The sequence below is a fragment of the Cebus imitator genome, unplaced genomic scaffold, assembly GCF_001604975.1.
Source record: "Cebus imitator isolate Cc_AM_T3 unplaced genomic scaffold, Cebus_imitator-1.0 Scaffold547, whole genome shotgun sequence".
Classification (NCBI taxonomy): Eukaryota; Metazoa; Chordata; class Mammalia; order Primates; family Cebidae; genus Cebus; species Cebus imitator.
In genome coordinates, this window is record NW_016107862.1 from 792,498 (window position 1) to 803,245 (window position 10,748).

Here is a 10,748-nt window from a genome sequence, read left to right on the forward strand (position 1 = left end):
AAAAAAAAAGAGGCTTGGATACATTCTTCAGTATGTCAGCTGCATTTTTCAGATCCAGGATTTCTGCTTGATTCTTTGTGATTATTTTAGTCTCTTTGTTAACTTTATCTGATAGGATTCTGAATTCCTTTTCTGTGTTATCTTGTATTTCTTTTAGTTTCCTCAAAACTGCTATTTTGAATTCTCTGCCTGGAAGGTCACTTATCTCTGTCTCTCCAGGATTGGTCACTGGTGCTTTATTTTAGTTTGTTGGGTGTGGTCATTTTTTTCTTGGATGGCCTTGATGCTTGTGAATATTTGTTGCTGTCTGGACATTGAAGAGTTAGGTATTTGTTATAGTCTTTGCAGTCTGGGCTCATTTGTACCTGTCATTCTTGGGAAGGCTTTCAAAGTATTTGAAGGGACTTGGGTGTTGTGATCTTTGGTCACTGTGGCTGTATTTGCATTAGGGACATTTCAAGCCCATAATGCTGTGTGGCTCTTGCAGATTTGTAGAGGTACTGCCTTGGTGCTCTTGGGTAAGATCCAGGAGAATCCCCTGGATTACCAGGCAGAGACTCTTGTTCTCTTCCCTTACTTTCTCCCAAACAAATGGAGTCTGTTTCTGTGCTGAGCTGCCTGGAGCTGGGGGAGGGGTGACACAAGCACCGTTGTGGCCACCTTCCCTGGGATTTTACTGGGTCAAACTGGAAGCCAGCACAGCACTGGGTCTTGCCCAAGGCCAGTGGTGACTACTGCGTGACTACTGCCTGTGTTCAGTTTAGGCCCAAAGGTTCTACAATCAGCAGGTGGTGAATCTAGCCAGCCTTGTATCCTTCCCTTCTGGGCAGCAAGTTCCCTCTAGCCTTGGGTGGTTCCAGAGATGCCCTCTGGGAGCCAGGGCCTAGAGTTGGGAACCTTAGGAATGTACCTGGTGTTCTAATCTGCTGTGGCTGAGCTGGCACGCAGGCAGCAAGACAAAGTCCTTTCCACTCTTCCCTCCCTTTTCCTTAGGCAGAGGAGTCTCCCCCCATGGCTGCCACTGCCCTAGGCCTATGGCGAGTACTGCCTGGCTATTGCCAGTTTTCACTCAAAGCTCAGGGGCTCTTGAGTCAGCTGTGGTGAATACTGCCAGGCCTGAGGCTCCTCCTTTAAGGCAGTGGGCTCCCCTCTGGCCCAGGGCAGATTCAGACATCCCATCCAGGAGCCAAGGCCTGGAATCAGGGACTCAGCCTGCTTGGTGTTCCACCTAACTGTGGCCAAGCTGCAAGACAAAGTCCCCTTTGCTTTTTCCTCTCCTTTACTCAGGCAGAAGGAGACTCTCCTCATAGCCACAACATCTGGGAATGTGCTGGGTCACACCTGAAGCCGGCACATCTCTGAATCTCACCCAAGACCCATAGTGAGTACTGCTTGGCTACCACTGCTGCTTATTCAGAGCCCAAAAACTCTTGAGTCAGCAGGTGATGAATGCTGCCACGACTTGGTCCTACCTCTCAAGATGGTGGGTTCCCTTCCGGCCCAGGGTGTGTTTAGAAATCTTGCCTGGGAACTGGGAACTGGGGACTGGAATTGGGGCCTTAGGACTCTGTCTGATACTTCACTCTATGTGGCTGACCTGGTATCCAAATTGCAAGACAAAGTCCTCTTTACTCTCCCCTCTCCTCTCCTCTTCAAGCAGAGGGAAGGAGTCTTTCTCAGAGCTATGAACTACACTGCCTGGGGTTGGGGGAGGAGTGACACAAGTACTCTCTTGGCTGCCCCAGCTGGTGTCTTACTGTGCACCCCAAGTCCACTGGCTCAGCCCAGCACAGCACCAGGACTTGCCCAGGAATTACAGGCCTTGTGGCCTAGACTGCCTTTCAAGTTTATTTGGGACCTCAGAGCAGCTGTTTCTATTGATATCTTAGTATACTATGTCTTGAAAAGTTGTGGTAATTAATGCTTTTTATAGGTTCATCTTTTAGTCTTTCTACTCAGGATATGAATACTTTACAGAGAGTCCTAAGTAGAATGAGGCATCAGGCAGAGTCCTTAGCCTGTGGTGGCGGGGCTGGTAGTCCGAGGCTGTCTAAATGCTCCCTCCATAGGTGCTGGCTGAGTTCTGCCCCGTTTTCCTTTCCACGGTGGCAGGGTAGCACTGAGTCAGTGCAAAAATCCCACACCCACTGCACTCTCCCTTCCCCAAGCACATAGATTCTCTCTCCACACTGTGTGGTTGCTGCTGTGAGGGTGGGGGAGGGGTGGTGTAGGTGATTCTAGACTATTTTTTCTATCCCCTTCAGTGCCTCTTCCAGTGATTTGAAGTTAAAACTAGGTAATGTGATTGCTCACCTGATTTTTGGTTCTTATGAAAGTGCTTTTTTATGTAGATAGTTGTTCAATTTGATGTTCCTGTGAGGTGGTAGTGATCACTGGAGGCTTCTATCTGGCCATTTTGCTCTGCCTCCTTCCCAGTTATGGATGAATTTTGTCAATAGAAAGTTGAGATGAAAGACTCCTATATGGATTTCTAAAAAACTCTCATCTTTTCCTTTTTACTCTTAAACCACAAATTAACAAATTAAGACTTTCTTTTTTTCCTTGAGCTGAAATACAATTTGAGCTGCTCAAAGTAAAATACTGGGTAAAACTGTTTCCTAAGCTGGATATGGTGGCACACATCTTGTAGTTTCAGCCAGTTGGGAAACTGAGGCAGGAGGATAACTTGAGCCTAGGAATTCGAGGTTGCAGTGAGCTCTGATTGCACCACTGCACTTCAGCCTTGGTGTCAGAGTGAGACCCCATCTCTAAAGAAAGAGATAAAAAAAAAGTTTTTTTTTTAAACATTAAATAAAACATTGGCAATAGGGGGTAATTATGAATTTCTTTTCATAAAGTAGATGGCATTTATCTAACTTTGTGAGTTACAACTTTTGTTTGTTATAGAAATATCTAGGATATTATCTAGCAACATAGAATTTAATAATATTGAGAATAGGGTTAACTTTGTTGGAATCAGAGGATTTTTAAAGCCTAGAATTTTGTGAGTTATATTTAATGAGTTTTTTTCTCTGGAGATGTGGAGCCAAAGTGTATAACCCATCAGTCTAACCCATCTTCTCCCTTTTTAGGCTTACATCAAAATTTATCAAGGAGAGGAACTTCCACATCCAAAGTCCATGCTTCAGGTAGAGAGAATGTGAGAGTGATATGTGTTGTACATATACTTATTTATGAGGGAGAATAAAAATCTTTGCTGAAAATGGTGAGGGGGTCCTTTTATGTATGCAAAGAAGTTTTGCATATTTAAGGCCATATGTGTCATGGGTCCTAAGGTTTCACACAATTTTTTTTTTTTCTTTTGTAACTGCAGATTTTAGGCCTTGCGTGTTCTAGGCCACCAGAAATGAGAGTCCACAATACCTACTCTTCAGATGCTCAAAGTATAGGAAAATTTCTGTTCTATAAGTAGGCTTAATTTGGGCCTCTCTGAACTAAACTGCTTCTATTCTGAGTCTTTGACAATGAAGGTTGTTGGAAATAAGTCTTATTTTTATTTGGTGTTAATGATTTAGAGCTACTTCTAGTGAATATAGTCACAGTTTTTTTTTTTTTTTCTTTTTCAAATGGTATTCAAATGGCCAGTATTTTTTCAAATGGACAGTGTCATTTTAATGCATTCATATTTTAAAAAATTTACTACTTTGGGCTATGATTCCATTTTATAGTAGATAAAACAGTTTTTTCTAATAAAACTTCATGCAGAAAGTTTTGTGGGTTTGAAAATGTCTTGTATAATACTGATTATGAGAGAGAGAACCATACGGGTAATTCTCGATTCCTAATACCTGGAGATCCACATATTTTAGGGTTATATCTATTTATCTTTATCCATTTCCTAAGCATATGTGGTGTTTTCTACAGACCCACTTTAATATCAACCTAAGCAAAACAAAATTAGGCAGGTAGTCCTATTAGAACCACTTACCATTATATACTTTATACCAATGTTCCCTTTGTTAGGAAAGAAAAACTGGAAGTTACTTTCTCTGATTCGTTTTCAGACTTGTTTATTGTACATACTTAATGTGTTTATCAGAATTTTTAGTCATAGGGTTTTTTTAAAATAATAATGGTACATGTAATTTTATTTTTTAGGCAACAGCTGAAGCTAATAACCTTGCTGCAGTAGCAGGAGCAAGAGATATCTATTGTAAAAGTATGGAACAGGTTTGTAACTAAAATTTAAATTTGATACTGGAGTGAGAAGATTTTTCTGTTTAAAATAATTGAACCGAATTCCCCTTTATGATCTCTGCTGGAAATAAACTATAAGAAAATAATTTGCATGATTCGATAGCAGAATTTGGGCAGTAAGTTATTATATAAACTGTACTAAAATATCTTGTGACATGTATGATTCAAAGTGCTGTTAGTAGTGACTTCTGATGTTAGTAGCATAAGTTTAAGGCCAATAGCAGTTTCTGTTCTTGCTTTGCTCAAACATTAAAATATCTTTTTGGGGCATTATCTTTTACCCACTCTCTTGCCAGCAATCTTGTATACTATTATGATGTACGGGTGGTCAAGTGAAGGCAGGTACAGAGCGCAGTGTAAAATTTTTTTGTCTTCCGTTTCAGTTAGTCACATTTGGAAAATTATTTTGCTAGAGCAGGTTCAACATAGAAGAAATAACTAGATTATGATAACCTGTGAGGTATTATAAGTGAGTTTAAAACTGAATCATGAAAGTGGTTTGACTCTCTGAGACTAAAAACTATGAACAGGAACTTCTTTCAAGTGTTAATTATTTCTAGCATGTAATACTATCATTCTGTCTGTCCAGGTATGTGGAGGGGACAAGCCTTACATTGCACCTTCAGATCTGGAGCGAAAACACTTGGATTTCAAGGAAGTGGCGATAAAACAATTTCGTTCTGTAAAAAAGATGGGTGGAGATGAGTTCTGCCGTCGTTATCAAGACCAGCTTGAAGCTGAAATTGAAGAAACTTATGCAAATTTTATAAAGCACAATGATGGCAAAAATATCTTCTATGCTGCTCGTACCCCAGCCACACTGTTTGCGGTCATGTTTGCTATGTATATAATCTCAGGACTGACTGGCTTCATTGGCCTAAACTCTATAGCCGTCTTGTGTAACCTTGTCATGGGGTTAGCACTGACATTTCTTTGTACTTGGGCATATGTTAAATACTCTGGGGAGTTCAGAGAAATTGGAACAATGATTGATCAGATTGCTGAAACACTGTGGGAACAGGTTGGTATCTATCTTTTGGTTTTTCAGTGACTAATCTCATTTTCCTGTGATTTTTCTCCCTTTGCAGTATTTGTATTCCTACTTTTCCTTTATATGAGGAATGTCAAAAGGATGTTTTCTGTTTTGTTTGGATGTAGAATCTTTACGAATTGAAGATTTTTTTCTTTAAAGTTATAATTTTAATGTACTTTGGTTAGCCTAAATCTGTACTGTCCTCTGGATAGATTCTTAGTTGTAGGCCTGATTATACCAGATGGTGGGCGGGGCCAGAGTCTGTAATGATTTTTTTCCTTGAGGAAAGAAAATCTAATCATCGAATGATTTCGAAGGTAAGGAAAAGAAGTTTGGAAGTGGTGCTTTTGGAAAGCAGAAGAAGTTTCTTCCTAATACTGGCAAGCAATGCAGGAGAAGTACCGGATGGCAGACAGATCTTCATTGCCTTCCATGACGATAGTAGGGGTTTCCTGATGTACTATGAGGAACAATCCTGTAGGGATTTCTTACCGTGGAAACTTTGACCTTTGTATTATGGAAATACTAATTAGTAAAGCAAAGTGCCATGAGCAGAGAACCATGTTCCATCATAATCTTTTACCTTAAACCAGAATTGAAGTCCAGGCTGTGAACTCTTGCCCAGCAAGTATCTACTAAGGAAAGCCATTTTGTATATTTATCTGCCTCCTGTGTGCTGGAAATACCTGTGGACAGAAAATTCCACTTATGGATGTCATTAAAATGATCTTCGTGAAATACTTGAACATCATGTCAAGGACCAGAATAAAAGCTGCAGTTATTAATGTACTTAACATGAACACTATAATAGGCATTTCAGATGTCATTTCTGGGCTCATGAAATATTAAGCTTACTTGAAGATCTAGGATATGCAGGTCCATGTTTGTTTTGGCTATAAATTCGAAGACTGGAGAAGCAGACAATTTTTTTTTTTTGGAAGAAAGTTGATTGGATGTTGACTTTTCTTATAATAATGTTATTTATAAAGTGACCCACTATATTAACTTGGATTTTGTATTTACTCTTTAGAGAAATGCTCTATTCAGATCTGATTGGGAAGTTTATGTTTGGATATTTATTTAAATTTTTATCTCAATCTCACTACTTCATGTTTCTTTGAATAGAAGATGGATGCAAAGCTGCCGCGATGTCACTTTTAAGAAAAAATGAGCTACTTTAAAATTTTGGATCATTATTTTCTGCAACATAATTTTCAATAATTGTAACAATATCTTCTTTTGAGAAATACTCATCTCTTATACAGCATTGATTCTAGGATTTTAGAGGTACCATTATTACAAAACGATTAAATGGAAGAATCTAAAGTGTATAAAATCATTTTCGGTATAGTTGAGGTAAGGTGATGAGCTAGTCAGAGATCTTTGCTCTATCAACAAACCTTGTCTAAATTTCTTTGCATTTCTCTTTTCTTTTGCTTCAGAGGAGTCCCAGGAAGGTGAGAAACCTACAGTCTCAAATTCTTGTAGTCTTAAACTCTTTAGCTTCGAGGCACTCTGAGTCATTCTCCTAACAAATCACTTCATGTTTTAGGTGTTTTCCAAACTGTTTGAAGTTACTAGACGTCGAATGGTTCATCGTGCTCTTTCATCAGCACAGCGACAGAGACTGTCATCCAACAATAACAAGAAGAAAAATTAGACAGTATTTTTAACCTTTTTCTCTATCTGAAGTGTTCACACTTATACATGTAGGACAATAAGCAGGACCGTCTGGGCCGGTCTGCATAAATGCTGTATACATACCAGATTTGATGCTGCATATAGGGTATGGAATTGCACATCCATCTCATAGGAATTGTAAATGGTTTGAATAAGAGGAAAGTAATTTTTGTTGCATTATATAATGTCTAGTAGCATCATAACTTTTTTTGAGAGAAGCATCTTTTTATTTCCCATATTCCTGGTTATTTTCATCATTGCTTTGAATTGAATTTTTATATCTATTTTTATATGTAACTCTTTTTTTACCTCATGTTTTTGTTTGTTTTGCACATTTCTCATACCACAGGTATTGAAGCCCCTGGGTGATAATTTGATGGAGGAAAACATAAGGCAGTCTGTAACAAACTCTATCAAAGCAGGCCTGACTGACCAGGTGTCTCATCATGCCAGATTAAAGACAGACTGACAGTTCATCTTCTCACGGACTCCACTCTCTTTTTTTTCATGCTTGCTGTACAATGAGAACTCAAATAAAAATAAACCAAAGTTTACAATCAACTGTAGAAGTAGTTTAGTGTAACTGGCTTCACAGATGGCTGCCACAGAGTGTGAAAATTGTTTGTTAGTTTTAAGCATTCTTTTAATGGCTCCTAAGACATGCAGATTGGCTGAGGAGCATTGGTTAATCATGCACACTTGTGCCATGTTTAATTCTTTTCTTTCTTTTTACTTAATCTAATGTTAGTGAAATTTGTCTTATGTAAAAGGATATTTCAGGGAAATATTTTAAGAAATCTATTTAGAGTCTCTTTAACACGGTGTCCCATTGAAATTTTAATTTTTAGAGAATTTATGAATCACTGTTTCAAGAACCAGATTGGAATGACAATGAAGCCTTTATTGAGCCACTACATTAAAAGTATATATTGCTTTACTGCCTTCAGTACCAGTATTACATAAATGCATGTATCAGAAACTTCACAGAAATTACATGGCAACTCTTGTAGCTAAGAAAGTAATTCTGAGGTGTACATTTGTCTTGCCTTTTTAAATTTATAAACCTGCCCTAAAAGGAGATGCATATCTGGGAAACTGAACTGTCTTTTTGCAGTTTAGCCTTCATGTACATAAAATATGCCGTTAATTTTATTGGGGGAGAAATTCCATCCAAAAATGTTGCCTACAGCTATGAGTTAAGAGTGTCTGTACAGTGTGTAGCTTTTATTTTCTAAAATCACAGATAGGGCATGTATATGAATTATAAATATATAAATACAATTTTGTATTAAAAGTTTTGTAGTTTATGGCAAAATCTGGTCCTGTGGTAGGCTAAATAAGTGCAGTCCCTGTGAAAGGAACGTTTGTGGCTCATGTCAGTGTGTGAATGCATAGACAATTTGAAGTTTTTGATATATTTGTGATATTTATCTTGAGCACTGCAATCTCACCCCCCCTTCCAAGGGAATTCAATGGGAATGTTTATTGTGACTTTGTCCTCTGTTGCATTTTAAAGTTATTTCCTGTAATTTATTTTCAGTACATAATTAAAAATTTGTTGTATATATAAAATGAAACTTGTGATTCTTTTCCAAGGAATTTTTCAAGTATTATTCCACTGCATAAAAAACATTTGTTTATTATAGTGAAAAGAGCATGAGCAGGAAACACCCTAGTTGAGAGCTCTAAGGTGTTGTACCTCAAAGCTAACCTTGTAAAAAGTTACTTTTTCTGCGTTAGTCTCTATAAGGGAAAACCCATGATTAGCCTAGTTGTAGTTGGGGATTATTAATTTCTTTTTTTCCTCTTTTTTTTTTGTTTTGGTGGTATATGTAAGGCTAACATTTTTTCAGTGCATTTATGGTCTTCTTTATGAGCATTTAAAGTACCTAGTTTGGTTTTTAAGCAGAGAAAGTGCAGGTGTTGAGTTGCATGTGTGAACACTCTGAATTTGCTTTGGTTGATATATGTTTCCTCCCATTCCCTTTCAGATTCTGTTTTTATATGGGTTGTATTTGTTTCCATCTGTATTAAATTGCTACCTTACTCATCTGTTCTTAAACAAAGAATCCCCCTGAAAAGTGTCTTTTTATTTCTTCTGCCATCCTGTTTTATGAATGCTGTGGACTGTTTTTTATCAATGAAAAAATTATTGGGTGTATAATAGCAGACTTTCTGAAATTGAAGACTTAGCTTACCTTAAAAAAAAAGTTGCAAAATCTAGACCATTGGATTTTTTTTTTTTTTTTTTTAACCATTTCTTATTGGAAAAGAGTGCTTTCTTCAAAGAAGACATTTCTTTGCAGGATTCTAAGAAAGCACTTTGGTGGTTCTTTTGGAAGATTCTGAGCATTGTTAAGCAGGAAGCAGTCAGAGGATGAAAGACAAACTGAAAACTTGATCGAAACATTACCTTTGGTGTTAGCATTTTCTCTGTGGTACAGTTTTTAGGAATCTATATTACCAGTGAGGTGTTTAAAAAGATGAAGATTTTGTCAATGACAAATCATTTATCTTCCTAATTATGATATGAAAAATTTGCTGTTGTGAAAAGGGCAATCATGTGTGACCCTGCTATTGAGTATTCCTTACATACTTCTCATGAAGATAGCTAGTCATGCTTGCACAATGAAAATATACTACTTGTAGACCTGAGTAGCAGTATTTCCATTTTGAGAGCTGTATTTCTGGAGAACTTTTGGCTGGGCTTGCTATATTTATTTTACTTCCAGAATTAAGCTGGGTGGGGTAGAGACCGCTGTTGTAGGTATGAGTGCTGTTAGTCTTAATTACATTGTTTTGTTGTTATGGATTTTTTTTAAAGTTTTGGTCTTAATGTGGTTAAGAACCTATTAAAATATGCCATGTAATTTTGGAAAGCACTGTGGTGATGGCTGTTAATGGTCTGTAGCGTATATATCCAAATGGCTTTTTGGAAAGCAGGTGCTTAGTCTTTTGACCAGTTAAGAAATAGGCTTTTTGATTAGCTGCTTATCTGCTAGTGTGAGTTGCTTAAGTCTGTTTTACACTTGTAGGCTTTAGCTTAAACACTCCTGTCCTCAATTCCCTCTAACTTGACCAGAATGGATCTGCACATCTTCTTTTTTTCCCATTTGTGTCATAGTTGTGTAGTGCAGCTTGAGTTGCTGTGCCTCTGGTAGCCATCTTCTCACTTGGCCAGAGTTTACTCATCAAATGACTGTTGTATTTGGATTCTGTTTGGAGCCTCTGCCATAGAGAGAATGTGACTTTGGGGAGTCTTCCAGTTATTGGTTCCTGTCAAAGCTAGATTGGGGGTTTCCCAAGCAGCACAGAGAACTGCTCCCTTCTCCACTTACGTCTTATGTTAAATCCTAGGAACTTCTCTCTTTCAGATTTGCATTTTGTTGGAAGTTAGATGTGGAATTGAGCTGCCCTTAATTTACTCTGTGAAATACAACTTTTATGTCCTTTTAGGATTGTGACATTTGTGGCTTTTCAGAGCCAAATATGTCAGTTGAATACATGCAAAGTGCCTAGATATATACATGAAAGGACCTAGGGGAGGGAAGTCACAGCCTTTGCATAGCTCAGTAAAGTACCTCCATATATATGTTAGTACTCACCATACTCACGGCAGTCCTGTGTGATAGATAGAAAACCACTTCATCAAAAAGAACCATGGGCATCTCAGGCTTGCAACTTAGGACTCGACTACACACCTTCAGAGGTCTGAATCAGTTTGAAGCTTCAGACACTGACAAAGTTTCCAACTCAAGATGCAAGGACTGTCTTGGCTGGATTCCTAAAGGCACAAAGTGGAGAAAGTAACATCTTA

General features: G+C 38.1%; 1 protein-coding gene across 5 annotated transcripts in view; it reads left to right on the top strand.

Moving 5' to 3' along the window:
• ATL2 (atlastin GTPase 2) overlaps positions 1-8,508 on the top strand; it is a 70,395-nt gene extending 61,887 nt beyond the window's left edge. For 2 of the 5 annotated variants that reach the window (XM_017515326.2, XM_037733784.1), the window contains exons 10-14: positions 3,093-3,149; positions 4,120-4,191; positions 4,808-5,239; positions 6,694-6,708; positions 6,804-8,508. In XM_017515326.2, the coding sequence (XP_017370815.1) occupies positions 3,093-3,149; positions 4,120-4,191; positions 4,808-5,239; positions 6,694-6,708; positions 6,804-6,911 (684 nt within the window). In that variant the 3' untranslated portion in view covers positions 6,912-8,508. The remainder of the gene's footprint in view (positions 1-3,092; positions 3,150-4,119; positions 4,192-4,807; positions 5,240-6,693; positions 6,709-6,803) is intronic. The other 3 variants (XM_017515327.2, XM_017515331.2, XM_017515330.2) reach the window with 2 other exon arrangements.
• The last annotated feature ends 2,240 nt before the right edge of the window (positions 8,509-10,748 follow it).